This window comes from Anarhichas minor, unplaced genomic scaffold (assembly GCF_050575085.1).
Source record: "Anarhichas minor isolate MPS153535 unplaced genomic scaffold, ASM5057508v1 ptg000074l, whole genome shotgun sequence".
In the NCBI taxonomy this organism is placed as follows: Eukaryota; Metazoa; Chordata; class Actinopteri; order Perciformes; family Anarhichadidae; genus Anarhichas; species Anarhichas minor.
The window spans coordinates 5,324,598-5,340,925 of record NW_027466520.1 but is presented as its reverse complement, the minus strand read 5'-3'; the positions used below and the strand labels follow the sequence as shown (position 1 = coordinate 5,340,925).

The 16,328-nt window shown below is 41.4% G+C and overlaps 1 protein-coding gene across 2 annotated transcripts in view; it reads left to right on the top strand.

The window, feature by feature from the left end:
• Window positions 1-16,074, top strand: part of plxdc2b (plexin domain containing 2b) — a 77,190-nt gene extending 61,116 nt beyond the window's left edge. For both annotated transcript variants that reach the window (XM_076080438.1, XM_076080437.1), the window contains 5 exons: window positions 2,583-2,643; window positions 2,789-2,942; window positions 8,232-8,270; window positions 12,507-12,673; window positions 14,303-16,074. In XM_076080438.1, the coding sequence (XP_075936553.1) occupies window positions 2,583-2,643; window positions 2,789-2,942; window positions 8,232-8,270; window positions 12,507-12,673; window positions 14,303-14,422 (541 nt within the window). In that variant the 3' untranslated portion in view covers window positions 14,423-16,074. The remainder of the gene's footprint in view (window positions 1-2,582; window positions 2,644-2,788; window positions 2,943-8,231; window positions 8,271-12,506; window positions 12,674-14,302) is intronic.
• The last annotated feature ends 254 nt before the right edge of the window (window positions 16,075-16,328 follow it).

The window sequence follows — 16,328 nt, the reverse complement described above, 5'->3', positions numbered from 1 at the left end:
GTCCCAGTGGATCCACAGTGGGCCATAACACTCATGAGTTTAGAGGAACTGGAGGGATTTGTTTACCTAAAGAAAACAGCTGGTGAGCATCACAAATGCAGCTTGTAAAAAGTCTGTTAAAGAGACAAATATTGAGTTTGAATATGTCTTAGTGGGTCGGTTTACAGTGCAGCCAAACAAACTCCTATTGTTTCAATAAAAAAGTCAGGCAATAATAATAATAATGGTCTGAGATCTGATTTCATGCTGCCCACAGCACAAGTAGCTTTCTACACAACAGCAGGAAACAGTCAAGTTTGTTATGTTGCTCAGAAGTTGGATCTAACAGCTTCTACTTTGTCCATTACTCCCTTGCAAACATGATCAGTTGATGAAAAATGCAGGAAATGATTGTTGTCTTGTTTTGTGACTGCTTCAAAATAAAAGTCACCCTGTGTTTTGCCAACTGAGTAAGCAGGATGATCGGTTTGCATCACCTGACTAATTTAGCTCCGATACAGCTATAACAGACAGATATAAATGTGATGTACGCATCGTTTTCCTGTGCATATGATGGCGGACTCCGCCACTAACAATGAAAACAACAGGCAATTACAGGATGTAAATACATTGAATGGATTTTGAATGGCTGAAAGAATGCAGACCGTAGATAGCTTAAAAACAGGGTTTGATGTCATAAAAATATTTACAACTCAAAGTACAATACGTGAGAACATGAAAATGCAAAGAATAACTGAATTTGAGACGGCATCTCAAGGAGCGTGAATGCAATCTATCCATCCTGCTGTGAATGTTGGAAACCTGTAGAGAAATAGTCTCCCTCGTGAGTTAATTTATATTCAAATGAAGCACCTCAGTCCATTTCTAATTAAAAGCACCGTGGCTCACTGCGCTAGATGGCAACTAGCTGAGATGGATGCCATTGAGAAGAAACAAAACACAAGCTCCCCATAGGGACAGGTTAGACCTGCTCTGTAATGTTGTGTCTCATTTTGCTTCCCTGTCCTCCTTCTGGGGGGGGGGGGGGGCATTCGGGGAAAAGTGTGGGATTAAGCGAGGAATCTGTCTCGCCTGATTGAACAGATGAGGCAGAATTTTTTCTGGGGGGGCGATAAAAGGAGTGGAATGATTAGAGAGGTAGAAAGATAAAAATGAAGTCCTTCACATAAAGCCATTAGCATAACAATATGTTCACCAGAGAAATGGAGCCTGCTGCGGATGTCTAAGACTCCACTGGACTCGTATTGTCCTCGCAGTACAAATACCATCGCTGGCTTTAAACCACATTGTCAGCTGGTCAAAGGTTGTTTTCATTTGTGTGCGTTTCTTCCGTACATCTCCCACCTGCAGTGACAAATAATTTGCAGAAAGCTTTTCAACTTCAGTTCATTTGACAGAACCCAGTGTGAGTGGGTTTAGTGCTTTGCATACTAACTTTCCCTTTCAGACAGGATACAGTTTGGGGGCCGAGACAGAATGATGGCGAGTTCACCCGTGGGCGGTTTATAATTTTGATCCGTTTACAGCATGGAGGATTAGTCGCCAGCCGCCTCGATTACTGGTCTGCCTTTTGAGGTTATTGCTCAACAGCACCCTTACCACAAGGCCCCATGACCCATTGAACTCCCCCCCTAACAGATCCCACGTCTTCATACTGTAAAAACATAAATCTGCTACCTCTTTGAGTCTAGATCAGGAGGAGAGAAAGAGTTGGAGGGGCAGATAGAAAACCTTAAGTGTTATTATATGAAATGATCAATTATGTTTGTGACTACTGTAAGCGTGAAATTACACTAAAAATATGTTAAAAGGCAGAATTTTAACACAGCACAATCAGTTAATTGTCATGATAGCCTCTGCTAGCAAACAACATAAAAATGCCTAAAAGCTGCTGTGTGCTGGGATGCACTATAGAACCCAGAACCAAAGTTTCTATGAGCTGCTGAACTGAAAAACTGACAAAAGTGAGGCATCAGCAGGAAGAATGAAAAGACTTTGGGATCCTGACGCTCAGTACTCCTGATGTTACATGCAGCAAGCATTGTGTCTTTAAGTTATGCAAAAGCATCTTGACAGTATGCAATTGGTGTTATGGAAGAACGTTGATGCGTCAGAAAGCTATGCAGTATGCCGTGGTTTGCGTGGAGTATGGCACGTGTGCTCTATCGCTATGGGATATTTGTTTTTACACCCTGTACATATTCCACACAGAAACATACACAATAGATGAAAACTTGGACTCATCTTGTGAAAACATCTGTGTAGTGTTTAAGATGTTCTCTCTTCCTTTGTTTCCTTTGGCACCTCTCAACTTTCCACTGTTGAATAAGAGAGAGGCACAAAAGCCCCAGAAAAGAAAACACTTCAGGAGAAAAAAAACTTTGCGATATAAATTGTGTGTGAGGAGTTTCAAGACTCGAGTGTTTAAACCAGACAGGGAGGGTCTAATATGTATAAGAAACCACAAGTCAGGCCTCTACTAACACGCTACACAAAAAGTCTCCCAACTCAATGGATGTGCAATACTAAACCTCTTTTATTTGACTAAAGACTTGACTGACGGCTGTTTTCTCTCCCATCAGATGTTCCAGTGGCTTTGACCGCCACCGGCAGGACTGGGTGGATAACAGCTGCCCAGATGAGGTGAGTGATAAAGCTAAAAACATAACAATCTGACATGACTTGATAGTACTTTAGATATTTCATGGTCTTGCTTATTAATGGTGAAATACGTGTGTGTGTGTGTGTGTGTCATCATTGATCATTGACAACGTTTCTTATCCTTCAGACCAAGGACAAGATGTGTGACATCATGGACACCACACATCTCTATCCGCTCACCACCACGGCTGTCGCCAAAACCACATCCAGGAGCAAAGAGGCCACTGCAGGCGGCGACGCACCCTCCACCTCCCACCCTCCCACCAGCGTCCCCACCGAAGGTAAAGTGGGAAAGGGAACGAGGCCACGGTGCATATTGTGTAGGAGCGCAGAGCTTTCACCCACGTAGTGATGGATGCTCTCTCTGCTCTGGCAAGATGTTAAATGAAGTGCTTTTGCTGGAGCTGCTCTTTATTGGTATTGATGTGTTTCCTCTTTAATAACATGAGCAAGACACTTTTCTCTTTGGGAGAAGGCATGAATATGTACTGTAGCTCTCCACTTAAGCTATACAAAATCAAATATTCCAGATGGCAGTCAGTGGAGCAGGGTGCAGCAGCTGTGTTTGTACCAACTTTTAAACAATGCAGATTGAATTAGGACAAATCTCACCAGTCTAAAGTAGATGCACCCACACGAACCTGTGATCATGTTGTTCCGCTCCGCTGGCTCGCCATCAATCTTTATTTTCAGAAACCTTTTATTACATTTCAGATGATGGATCTGTTTGAAGTATCAAAACTATTTCCATCCTGTTATTGTTCTTCTTAATCATTTCTCAGGTTAATTGAGGCGTTCACTTTCACTGTTTGAAAGGCGAGCAAAGGGCAATTTTCATTTCTGAAGGCCGAATGTTTAATAGAAAATTTGATTGAGTGCAGGCTTTCCTCTCAGTAAGTGGAAAGTGACTTTACAATCATTTTGAAGTTCAGTGAAATTGGCTCGATCTGATCCAGATATTGAGGAAAGCTGGTCCTTGTTACCTGTGTTCTCGCTCTCTCTTTCAAGGTCTCATTTCACATTTGACTTTTTTTTTTAAAGAGGATAAATTAAGTTATATTTTGGTTGAACAAATATTACCCATAAAGTCACAAAGGCATCGTACAGACATTTAATATGTGTTTGGTTCGACATGTATCCCCTGTAAGGCTGGAATGAATATGGCTGAAGTTACAGATCAGTATAATAAACAGATTTGTAGAGATGCAATGCCTTTTAAAATAAGTCTGGTAATGACTTGATCTTACAAAGTATCTACAGTGTAATATCAACCATTAGTGACCATAGGAAGTAAACACAGTGTATGTAGTAAACATACACACAAGAGTAAAAGTACTTACAGATAATGGTTCAATAAGGACGTTTGGTGAGTAGATAAAAGATATCAGTGACATATCCTTTAATTATGACGAATGGGCATTGTACTTTGTTTTGAGTCAATCCCATTCACTCTGTTCTGCTGCTACAAATACTCACCAGAGCACCAAATGTGTATTAATCCGCCTCTGCAAATAGTACCCAACAAATGCTCGTTTGATTGCTGTTTTAATAACATTTTATAAAAAAAACTACAGTGCCCATGTTTTAAAAATTGACTTTCCCTTCTTTAAATGTGGAAATATATATTTTTAATGTTTTACGTCAGTTAGGAATGAGCTTCAGGCTGAGAGCCACAGACAAGGTGGAAAGTACTGAGAGGCAGACTAATGCATTGTTGAGTTGAGTAAAGGCAGAATGAGGAGTTTAGTGATCAGTTCAGTCTAGCTAGCTAACGGGCAAAGTATGTGCCTCCAGGCAGGAGAATTTAGCAGAGCTCCAGACGACACTGATTACAGTGTCAGCCAGGGAGCAAGACCCCCGGAGGTCTGACGAGTGACAGCTGGAGGCAGACGCAGAGCGAGGGGCAGAGAAACGCCCAGAAACGTCCCGATCACAACAAAATGACTAGAAAAGAGAAAATACATGCAGAGGGCCGAGTCTCTGCAGATACAGACACCGCCACACAAAAAAAGATATTCCTCAATTTGGTTAAAGTAGCCTGCTTTGTATGTGTGCACATACAATATTTACGTAAAGGAGATAACGGTAAAAGTCAAAATGTGTTCTAAACATGACATTGACACTAGATAAGTATAAGTCGTCTCATACTGACCAATGGAAGTTAGAGGGTGTCATGCTCCTTCGATTTTGCAGTGTAAAAGTATTGAGCACATGATTCCCTGCACCCCAGCGGGAGGCTAACCCAAACCATACTGCAGCATAATCTCAGTTATCTAATGCAAATCCTCTTTGACGGGGGCAGACCGGATTCTTCTGCTGATGATAGGAAAACTCCCAAGGTGTCTTTTAAAGTTTGTTTACTTACATTTCTTTTTTTCACTTGTCTCTAGAGAAGCGAGAGTTATGAATTGGCCGGATTTATTGTGCCGATTTTCAGCTCATTTCCCTTTTTAAGACTTTTGAGCAATTTATTTAAGTAAACAGGCAATTTATTTTAATCAGCTCCAGATGTAGGAGACACTCACCTACTGTCATCATATGAAATGCTGTGTAGATAATCAATACCAAAAGCACACACTGGACTGTATGTTGTGTCTTTTCTCATGCTTGTCTTGTGTTAAATCGATGTCTGGGATGCCCAATGGGCTCACAGCACATTGAGCCGATGGGCAACAAATCATTTCAGACGTCTACTCGTATCCTTGTGATGAATTTACTGCATCCTTTTAAGAACATGATACCCTCGTCTATAAAGTAGGTGAGGACATATTCATAACTGTGTGTCTGTGTGTCACATACAGTCAGGATCATAATCGGAAAAGCTTTATTGTCCATCACAAATTGATAAAAGTGTCTTTGACACGGTTTACAAGATAAGTATGGCTGTAAAAGAAGCAGGGAAATGCAAAAACATGTGCAAGTGACTTCCCTGTCCTGTCTGTGGCTCCCATCCCTCAAGCCCATTCATCTCCACTGAAGTCATAACTCTTAACTCTTAAACAGGTCGTATTCAGGCGGCAACCTTTGGGCCTGAAAAGTGAAGCCAATGAGGATGAGCCTTGAACTTGCATTCTTTTTAATGGCCAACAGGGGGTGACTCATCTGGTTGCATAAATTAGATCCTATAGAAGTCTATGAGAAAATGACTCTACTTCTCTCGTGATTTATTACCTCAGTAAACATTGTAAACATGAGTTCATGGTCTCAATTGCTAGTTTCAAGTCTTCTTCAATACAGCATGATGTTCATTTAGTAAATTATGGTCCAATTAGAGTCAAACAGACCATAAAGCAAAGTATGCTTTAGGGCGGGGCTACCTTGTGATTGACAGGTCCCTACCACGGTGTTATCCGATCTGGGTGTTGTCCCTGTTCTTGTCTTACAACTTAAACCCTTTTAGTTTTCAGGTCATGAAAGTTAATTGTAACATTTTCGGTCAATTCAAAATGGTTTATTCAGCGTTCAGTTGTACTTAACTCCACCCTCTTGTGTCACTTCTGGTTGCAAAAAGCAAAGATGTTGACAGCTAAACCAACGGGTGACGTTCACTTCTTATATACAGTCTATGTTCGTAAGTACATAGTTTAATTTCCTAAAACAGCTGGGCACTGTAGTTTTTAATTAATACAGATTTCGTCTGCTGGTGAGTATTTCCGACAGCAGGAAGGTGCATATGGGATAAACTACAGTGCCAGCTCTTCATCATAATGAAGGAAAATGTCCTCCAGTGCAACAAAATGGCTCAGTCATGTGTTTTTAATAGTTGCAGGAATAAGATATATATCAGGCTTTGGCTACACACACAATAGTGGGATGAGTTCAGTTTTGGTTTTCCTGTCGGATTTGCTGACAGTAAATATCTCCAGACTTAGCTGCTGGAATGAAGGATTATCTGACCTCATCAGATGGAGCATTTCAGTCAGTGTTTTGGCTCAGGGCACACTGCAAACAATCCAACTGTTGGTCTCTCAGCAGGCTGTGACCTTGTCAGTTCTCCATTAAAAACTGAAAACTCAAGGTGCTTTTGGGTTGTCGTTCCTTAAAACTAACTTGCAATTTCTCAGTGTGGTGATTTAATATTGGTGGTTCATTTTGATGTTATTTTTTTCCCCGTATATTTCATTTGTTGAGTTTTTTTTAAGGTTTTCGACACTCAAGCCAGGCTTACCCATTATTTCACTCTCACAGAAAGGCATTTAACTGAGTCGTTTTCTCCCCTGCACCCACATTAATCATCTTGTGAGGGCTGAGTTTAAATGGACGCTCCATCGCAGTCGGGGTGCTGGATGGGCTGCTGGGATGAGGATGGATGCGATGTGAAAACGGTCCAGCTGTGAGGCAAAACACGCAGACTAATCCTACAGATCAAACAGGGCCTGTTGAGAGGACTAAAATGTGTTTGGTTTACGTGCGTGTGACTGTACGTGTGTGTGTGTGTGTCCAGGAGGTTAAGAGGTCACTCTGCGGTGTATGTTGTGTAGCCGACGCACTTTTCTGACACGTACAGCGGATCAGTTTCCTCAGCTCTCGCTTGTCTCTTCAGCTGCAGGGGTCAACGGTCAGACTAGAGAGCAGGCTGGGTGACTCATGGTGGAAAAGAGGCATGGAGAGAAATGTGTCTGTGTGGTTTTAGGTGTGTTTGGGTGCGAGAAACACCGACATGAAAAGTTTAGATCTCCTTTTTTTTTAATCTATTGACATTGAACGAAACTTTATATTGAGCTATAGCTTCAGAGGAAATACAAACAGCGACCTTTCAGCCAGGAGGCCGCTGTTCGTTCTCCATGTGACAGAGACCGTCTGAAGAGTTCACTCCAAATGAATACAGTTAAACTCCTCATACATGTATTTGTATGAGGAGTCTGAATAGCAGAAGAAAACAATTTCACACAGACAATTCTTCATCCAGAGTAGACCCAGCTCTGTTATAAATCTGTTCACAGATGTAGATATTTGTGTGAAATATACATACATATAGTAGCTTTTGTTATACCCCTTCTGGCTTCTTTCCCTCGAGCAGCGACGGCGATCCATATTCATGACCCTCACTCCGGTCTGGGATTGAACTGAACCGAATTTTGTGCGCTCCCTTACGGTACCATATCTCATTTAATGATTCATTTCAGACCCCGAAATGTTGCTGCATTGGTTCTTTAGAAAATTGAAATCGAAAATCCCTTTTGAATTAAATCGTTCAGTGAAATATATGTGGTGGTGGCGTGTGTGCGCTGAATTAGCATAATGTGAATCCTATGGCGGGCGTAAAATGCCTGCTACCCTTCGAGGAGAAGTGGGCCACGCTACATTTCCATATTCCACATGTATGGATAACCCCAGACAGCTTGTATGTGCTGAATTATGCATGCTGGACCATTCTTTTCAAAGCATTCATTTTTAATCAGATTTTAAGTGGAGTAAATTTCATGTTGAAATTTCCACTAATGAAAGACGCTTAATCTCATTTAGGCCTTCGGGGAGTTGTTTATACTATCAGAGCTTCAAAAACAAACTACAAAGAGAAAAAATAATTATTGTGTCTTACTCTCGTGTCTTTCTTTGTCTCCTCACAGACGATACCAAGATCGCCCTGCACCTCAGAGACAACCAAGGTAGGTCTCTGTCTGCTGCTGCTATGTGCCTTCACTCCCTGTTGTCTTTATGGCCGTGTGTGTTTCTTTGGCTGCCTCCTGTTTCTGTTCTCACCACTGAGGTATTGGTCCCTGATTGCTTTTTGATCTTTTTGGAGGACGTGTGGCTCAATCAGCTGATAAACTTCATCCAGCAGCCGACAAGTATAACGCTTAATTGTCCTCTGTGGCTTGCAGCAATCAATTATATTGTCTGGACTGGTGTGAGAGGAAGGTATGGGAGTTTGTGCCCAAAAGTAGAAGTTGTATTGAGTTATATATTTCAAATGAAGTCTCAAAGGCAACAGAAGAACCATGTGATACATTTTCAATTTCAAGATGTGGCTGTTTTCCTGTAAGGCGGCGGTAGAAAAGAAGGTATAGCTGTACAAATACAAACATACTGGTTCCCTTTGTGTATTCAACAAAACAACAACATGTAATTATGGGAGGGAAGGAAATGATCTTGTTTTGCATGTTTGCATGAATAACTTGCATGAAGGCAAAGGCCACAGACTCTATTACATCACAAGTAATTTGACAGCTGCACCTTGAGAATTCAACATTTGGGGGATAAAATTTGTACAGCATAGTATCACGATATTTTGCGTGGCAATATCGATACACGGATGCCAAGAAACCTTTTGATTTTGCTTTTTCAGTCCACTTCAGTCCGTCTCCTCGACTGAGAAACCCATTTTGCTGCAATAAAAATGTTTGAAGTGAGATGAACCGAGTAAAGGGTTATTTCATAAAACAGATGTTGACAATTTGCAGGTAAAAAAGGTAATAAATCGCCGTATTTGATATCTCAATAATCAGCATATCGCAAAGATCTCAATAAGATCGTCTCTTGTCATAAGGATCATGATTATATCGTATCATGGGGCTCCTGGTGACTCCCACCACTAACACCCACATATGTGCAAAACATCCCAACTCTGAAATGTCCTCCAACTCTGTCAGTTTTCAGAGATAGCCTCTCGAATGTTTCCAGCCTGAGAGGAATTGGAAATCGGCGGCTTCTATCACACTTTCATTACACAAACGCCGCATGTCTCTCATCACTCCGGCATCACTCCGCCTGGCACTGCGATGACATCTCTCTGCGTGGCTTGTTTTTTTGTCTTTTTTTTCCAAATACCTGCTAATGATGTTATTCAAGGTGAAAAGCAGTTGCGAAGAAGACATAAAAAGCATTCACTTCTAATAACCAGGTGAAAGATAGTTGAGTATGTATTATAACTACTGGGTATTTAACAGGTTTAATTAACCAGAGTGATTTCAAAATGTGTCTTTTCATGCATGTTGACCTCGATGATTTAGGATGTCTTTAACTGTTCAGCGCTCATATCAGTCAGTTACAGTTAAAGTGTCCTCTGACCTTAACCGTGGTAGGAAACGTTGAGGTCATGAAAGCTACAGTAGAGATGAGGAACAACAGGAGCCGATCACCCTTTTGTCCGGAGTTTCTATTCAACACCGCCACTCCTCAGCATTGTAATGGATTAGGTCTGTTGTATTGTTAGTTTCCCAAAAAAAACAAAAAAACATAAGCCAGGCGAGAGAACAGTTGTGCTCCACTAATGTAGAGCTGGAAAAGAAACCGCTGGGCTGGGTTTCTTTTGGTCTCATTTGTCCTTTCTCAAAAGCTCTAATGTATTTGATTGGCATCTAAGAGCTCTGCTGTCCATTAGTGTTCAGTCAGTGTCCTCAGGTTAGCAGACATAAGGACAAAGCTAATGGAGAACGAATTCAGGGCAATTTGCTGAAGGCGAGTAATTCCTGTGTCCAGACTCCGTTGTGCTACAATGATAGATATTACCAATTATTTCCGTAATTATAAACTAGAATATTTTTAGCCATGCTGACAGCACGGCTCTATGTTGATTGATGTTGGTTCCAGCTTGTTACACGACAGGATTTAGTTTTTTCTGAGATAGAATTTTGTGCAGACAGTAGACTGACTAAATGACTTCGCTCCATCCTCTCGTGTCACCTATGGGTGCTAAAGCCAAGAGGGCGGCGGCCAAAATGACATTCTCATCTAGCGCCACCAAGAGGTCAAATTTTCAATTCATTGTTGGGGGGTTTATGATCAAATACCTGCAAAATGAATGACATTCCCATCAGCCTCAACTATTTACAACTTTACATAAGTAGAAAATGACAGCATGCGTACAGGCTAAGTTAAGCTGGTGAACACTGTCCCTGCTAAACATCAGCATGTTAGCATGGTGAGCATGTTAGCATTTAGCTCAAAGCACCATTGTGCCAAAGTACAACTTCACAGAGCAGCTACAGCATGAATGTAGACTCTTAATGCACTTACAACTGCATTGTATTTCACTGTCCTGTCTTTCAACAGCCCGCTATGAGCCGGTATAGACCCTGCTGTCTTATTGGTTTAAATGCACCGTTCAGACGAGTCCTGATAGAACTGTCTCATCGCTCCTCCAGGGGTCTGGGCAGACCCGTCTCCTCTAGCGTCCCGCTGGTTATTTAGCTGCTGGGCTGTTGATTTCTCATTGTGTCTGCATCTTCGCTCAGTCTCATGCCCCCTGCTAACCTACTAACGACCCGGACCAACAGCCTGTCGCATTGCTTGGGCTTCCAGCTGACCAAGAGATGGCTCTTGGTCTCTGTAGCTCTGGCAGATAAACACAGGAAAAACTACCTTTCTGCGAAAACAAGAGAAAAAGAAAACTCCCTCACACCGTGTTTATTAGGATTAAGCACACTAACAAGAACGTAATTTCTCTGCCAAGTTGTTTTTCTCTGAAAAGTATATGGCTCCTGAGCTGCTACGTTTATTAAGGCCGACTGACTGATTCTAAGAACTATCATGAAAAACATCAAATGGCATTATGAAAACGGATTCTGTTTGTTTAATGGGAAACTATATCGAGTGATGTTTCAGCACTCCAAAGTATTCACACTTTGTCCTTTTTATTTCAAATTTAGGAGTGCACATAACGGCTGTACACAGACTTACCGACCGACACATTCACAGTGGCCGCCCACACACATTGGACATGTTTGATTACCACCCGGTTATTCTGTGTGCTGGGAATCAATGAGGCAGGGAGCCAGGGGAGAAGCTGGTTGGCTGACAAGCTCGGCGATGGCTATGGCTGCTAATTACAGCCAGGGAGGAGCCCGGGGAGAGGTTGTCAAGGGGGCATAGGAGGAGAAATCTGCAGCCGTGTGAACAGATCTGGGCTGATCCTGCTTTAAATCTGTGTGAGATAAGCTATGAGGGCATCCTTGCTGTTTGTTTCATAATCACTTCATTAGTTCCCCCCCCCCCCCCCCCCCCTGCTTGCCACGATCCCTACTGGGACTACTTCACTGTTTCTCTTTGTATTTTATTCTTCTATTCTTACTCTATGCGTTCTTCTAGTTGACAAATTGCAGGTGAAAATGCTCTTGTTTTTTTTTGTGACGGGGAGATTGTGCCACCGTAGATTAAAAACAAATGTGTCCAAAAGGTTACAGGGTGTTCTCATCATCTTCAAAATAACTCTCAAAAAACACCTGCTGGGTCGACTACAGCGTGAATCTGACAAAAGTACTTTAGCTTCTAAGACATCACACACCGAGTGATGTCTTCCAAGGCTCGCTGAAGGACAAAATGATGATGTAGTCACTATATGCAGCCTCTTCAGTTTTTCATTGCCACGACTGGAGGCTACAGTTGGACTCTTATCAGCCTGTTTCCACCTTCTATCAGGAACATATGCTGCTAACCTTGTTCTGGGATTAACTCTGGTCATGCAACAGAGTGCTGATGATCCTGTTCAAATATGTACCTTGAATTTAATCTCAAAGTGAAGAAAATGTCCCCTGAAATCTCTAAAAACCACCGTGGAATCCACTGAAAATGCATATGAACATTTTTCAACCATACATGACTGAAATAGAATCAGTTTTAAATGTTTGTCTTTTTCAATGTGATGACATTTAGTTACATTTTGGCTACAAGCATGTCAATTTTAAGGCATATTAGTACATGTTACAAAAGAGGGTATTGCTGAATGATGAGTGACCCCTGCTGGTCAAGAACGGCACTGCAGCAAAAGGATAAAAACGTAACTTTGGTGTTTGCTTTTAGCCAAAATATCTCTGCATTTTAGATAATATAATAAAAAAATAAAAAAAACATGTCTATCTTTATTATAGGCTGTAACAGGGTGTTTCTGTGTTTTTGTTTCTCAGTGCTGCCTGCAGACAGTGCTGTAGACAGGAAGTCAGGTGCACACCCTTTGCACACCGGTCTGATCCTCGGCATCCTCCTGGTGATGCTGGTCTTGGTCGCCGGCGTGCTGGTCACCGTGTACATCTACCATCACCCGACCTCCGCGGCCAGCCTCTTCCTCATCGAGGTGAGTGGAGACGATACCAGCTCACGCGACGCTCCAAAAGGAAATCCTTCATTGAGAGTGAAAGTTTATTCTTGACCTCAGAAACAGAAGTAAACAAAAAATAATCTCACCACAAGGTCCATTTAGTATCTAGCTGCTCTGGAGCTTTTGAGATTAGCAGCTCATACTTGGCAGAAAGAGTACAAGAAGTCCTTGAAGTGCTCTGAAAAATACAAATATCTACAACTCCGTGACAACTTCATCTGCTGAGGAAGGTTGTGTGATATGATAAAAAGCTCCAACACAGCCAGTAAATGGACCTTGTGAGATTTTTTTAATAAACAAAATAGCTCATATTCTTAAAAGTTAGATAAACAGAAAAATATCAGAATTTATCTTAATTTATGGACCTGTAGGATGATGATATGTGTTTCATATATTGATATTTTCCTATATTTGAGGCATTTTGGAAGTTAAATCTTCAATATGTTTGTTCATTTGCTGGGAAAAAAAGATATTCCCTGTTATTATGACTTATTATATTCAGGATTTTATTTAACACTAAACAGAAAAGAGTTATTAAGTGAGCAATGTGTACAGACTGCTTTTAGTTTTGACGTTTTTCCTCAAACCTTCAGACATTCAAGTGTAATAGCAAGAAAATATATAAAATAAAACCACATTCATTCAGCGCTCGGTGCTTTTCATCCTTCAAGTTGACTTCATCCTGACTTTTAAATAAGGATTAAGATTTTTTTGAGGGGGATGAGGAAACTTGGTGCACACAGTCCTTCTTAATAAATCAATGTGAATTCACAGAGTAGCTGCAGTTTGGAGAGAAGCATCTTTTGAAAACAAAGGCGCTCATGTTTCAAAGTCGCTCTCATTGTCAGTATTACAAGGTCATCATCAGTCACAGGAACTCCCTGATGTGGAGTTTGCTTTCTTAAGTGAAGTCAACATCAGGCATACTAAGTTTGAGTTTTATAGTTTATGTTTTTAAAGGAAAAGACAGTTTATTGTTTATTGTCAACGAATCTCATGAAAGTACTGAAACCAGTGTTGATCTCAGAATACATCTCAGACGTGTCAAGACATCTCAGATTTATCGCCTGAGGTTTTGTAACACGAGGAAACATGTTATTGAGGTGTTTCTATGCGTGTCATTTCGCGACACCTCAACTCGGCAGAGCGCCGCTGCTTACTTCTGAAATCACTCCTTTATTCACTCATCCACTACTCCCTGTGTAATGAGACGCTCAATTATTGACTCTGTAGTGAGCAGAAATTTGAGATTTCGGACAGCTATCACTGACAGGTTTAGAGTTGCACGACTTTAAATTGCTTCTATAAAAATGCGGAGTATTGTACACACTCAAGACACCCAAATTAGCCAAAGTATGTTTGCACATACAAGGAAGTTGGCTTGTTGATTGGTGCATAACAGTCAACACAGTGCAATAGTATGATAAAGAACTTACAATAGAATCAAATGGCAGTCAAATCAAATGGCGGGTGGTAAATATAGGTCACTATATAGTTAATAGGGAGTGATTTTGGACAGTACGGCTCTCCTTAGGTCAACCTCAGCCTTGACGACACTGTGTTCTTCCTAAACGCTGTCCTCGCACACGTCCTCTCCTTTCGCAGAGACGCCCAAGCAGGTGGCCAGCCATGAAGTTTCGCCGTGGGTCGGGCCACCCGGCCTACGCAGAGGTGGAGCCAGTGGGCCATGAGAAGGAGGGCTTCATCGAGTCTGAGCAGTGCTGAGGGAGGAGGGGGCGTCTGCATCCCCCCCCCCCCCCCCCCCCCCTCCTCCCTCCTGCGCCACAGGGGCTTCTCACCAGGGAACCTCCAGGATCTGCTCATCAGTGTACACAATGACTCGCTAAGACTGTGGAATCGACCCGTCGAGCGCAAGATGAGACTGGAATACAGCAGCCAACGATACGAAAGTGAGGAAAAACCCTGAAAACTGATCCCCGGCAAGCCCATTGTTCAGCTCCTGTTGGCAAAGACCTGACCCACTGGGGACAGAGGGAGGGAACAGCATCGATGCCATGGAGGGATTGTACAGCCTGACTGCCTAGACTGGATACTGGTGTGGTTGAGGGGGGGGGAGCAGGGTGAAGTATACAATATATATTTTCAGAAACAATACAGAGTATGTGAACAGATTACCACTTTATTGTTGGTTGGGTTATACTGTATAGGCCTTTGTATATCCATCAGGTTTTTACTTCTTTAAATTTTTCTTTCAGTATGTTGTTTTCACAGGAGCTGGCACATTGTATCTGTACAGACGTCGGTATTGCTTTTCAATACCATAGCAGGCTTAATTGACTTTTCCACTGCCTGCCCTGCACAGAGAGGCTGCAGCTGAGCGATATGACGCCAGCTGAAGTCCTGTCACTGCGATCGATCACAGCAGCGGTGTTGAATTAGTTTGTGATGTTTGGCTGGTTTCATTTTCTGAAAATGAAGTGTAAGATGATTTTCGTTCACTGAGAATATATCAGTGTTTTTTTCTTTTTTAAATGGGTGACGGGCACACACTATCGTTCTTTTATTCTTTTGATTGGTTCATTGATTGATTCCTCACATCATGGATAGCATTTTATGTATTTTTTGTGTTTTTATTTTTGCATTATTTTTACATTACTGCCGTGCCATTTTGTTCCTGACTAGAGTTTGCACATTTTTTATTTTCATTTGACATGTGGTACTAATGCAGATTTACAAGACAGGCGCTTGTGAGTGTGTATGCTGAATATATTTTCTAAAGTGTAAGTGATTCGGTGTGTGTGTGTGTGTGTGTGTATGAGTGTGAATGCAAAAGAGAGCAGTTTACATTAGTGATTGGATATCCACCTGCTTTATGGGTGCAAATGTTTGAGCTGGCTCTGCACAGGTGGTCCTTGTTGATTTGAATCTGAGGTATCTGGATATCGTTTGTGTGATTCAAAACACACTGGTATGATTGGAGTTTTTCTTGATTTTTACAGTGTGGTTTCCTTTTCTAGTATGTTGCCAGCATAACCATAGGCTAGTCTGTTTTAAGTTATGGTCGACTCATCCGTGTCAACACATTAATATGTATATATACCAAGGCCAAAACATTTGCAGATTCAGGTAACTCATGGCAAACATTTGTAGAGTAGCGGTATTGTATACAGAAAAACAACAACTTTTTATTTTTTATGAGTGGCCTTTTTTTCTCTACTTTTTTACATATGAATACTGTTCCAATTATTACTGTCACCAATCAGTACACACGGCTTCTGACTGAACAAATCCAAACATTTACTTATCCTTCTAAGAATATTATCTCAAGACAAAATCATGCTTTTACGCCAATGATTGTAGACTCAATTAAGATCAGTACCATAGAATTATACTGCAAAATAAAACGTGCAATATTACACCCATTCAGTTTGACACTGTAAATACATAAAAATAACAATCACCTGGAATATTTTTTTTATTCCCACCTTGTCTTTATCACATTGAGACCAAAGACTAATCAGCATCATTCTTTCAAGTGTTTACCTCAACGTCCTCAGCAGCCATACCACCATCCAGAACATACCAGCTAATTACAGCTGTAGTATATTGATTATAGATGGTGTCTATTATTTAATCTAGAAAAAATTAATTGATTAAACTGTGTGTTTAT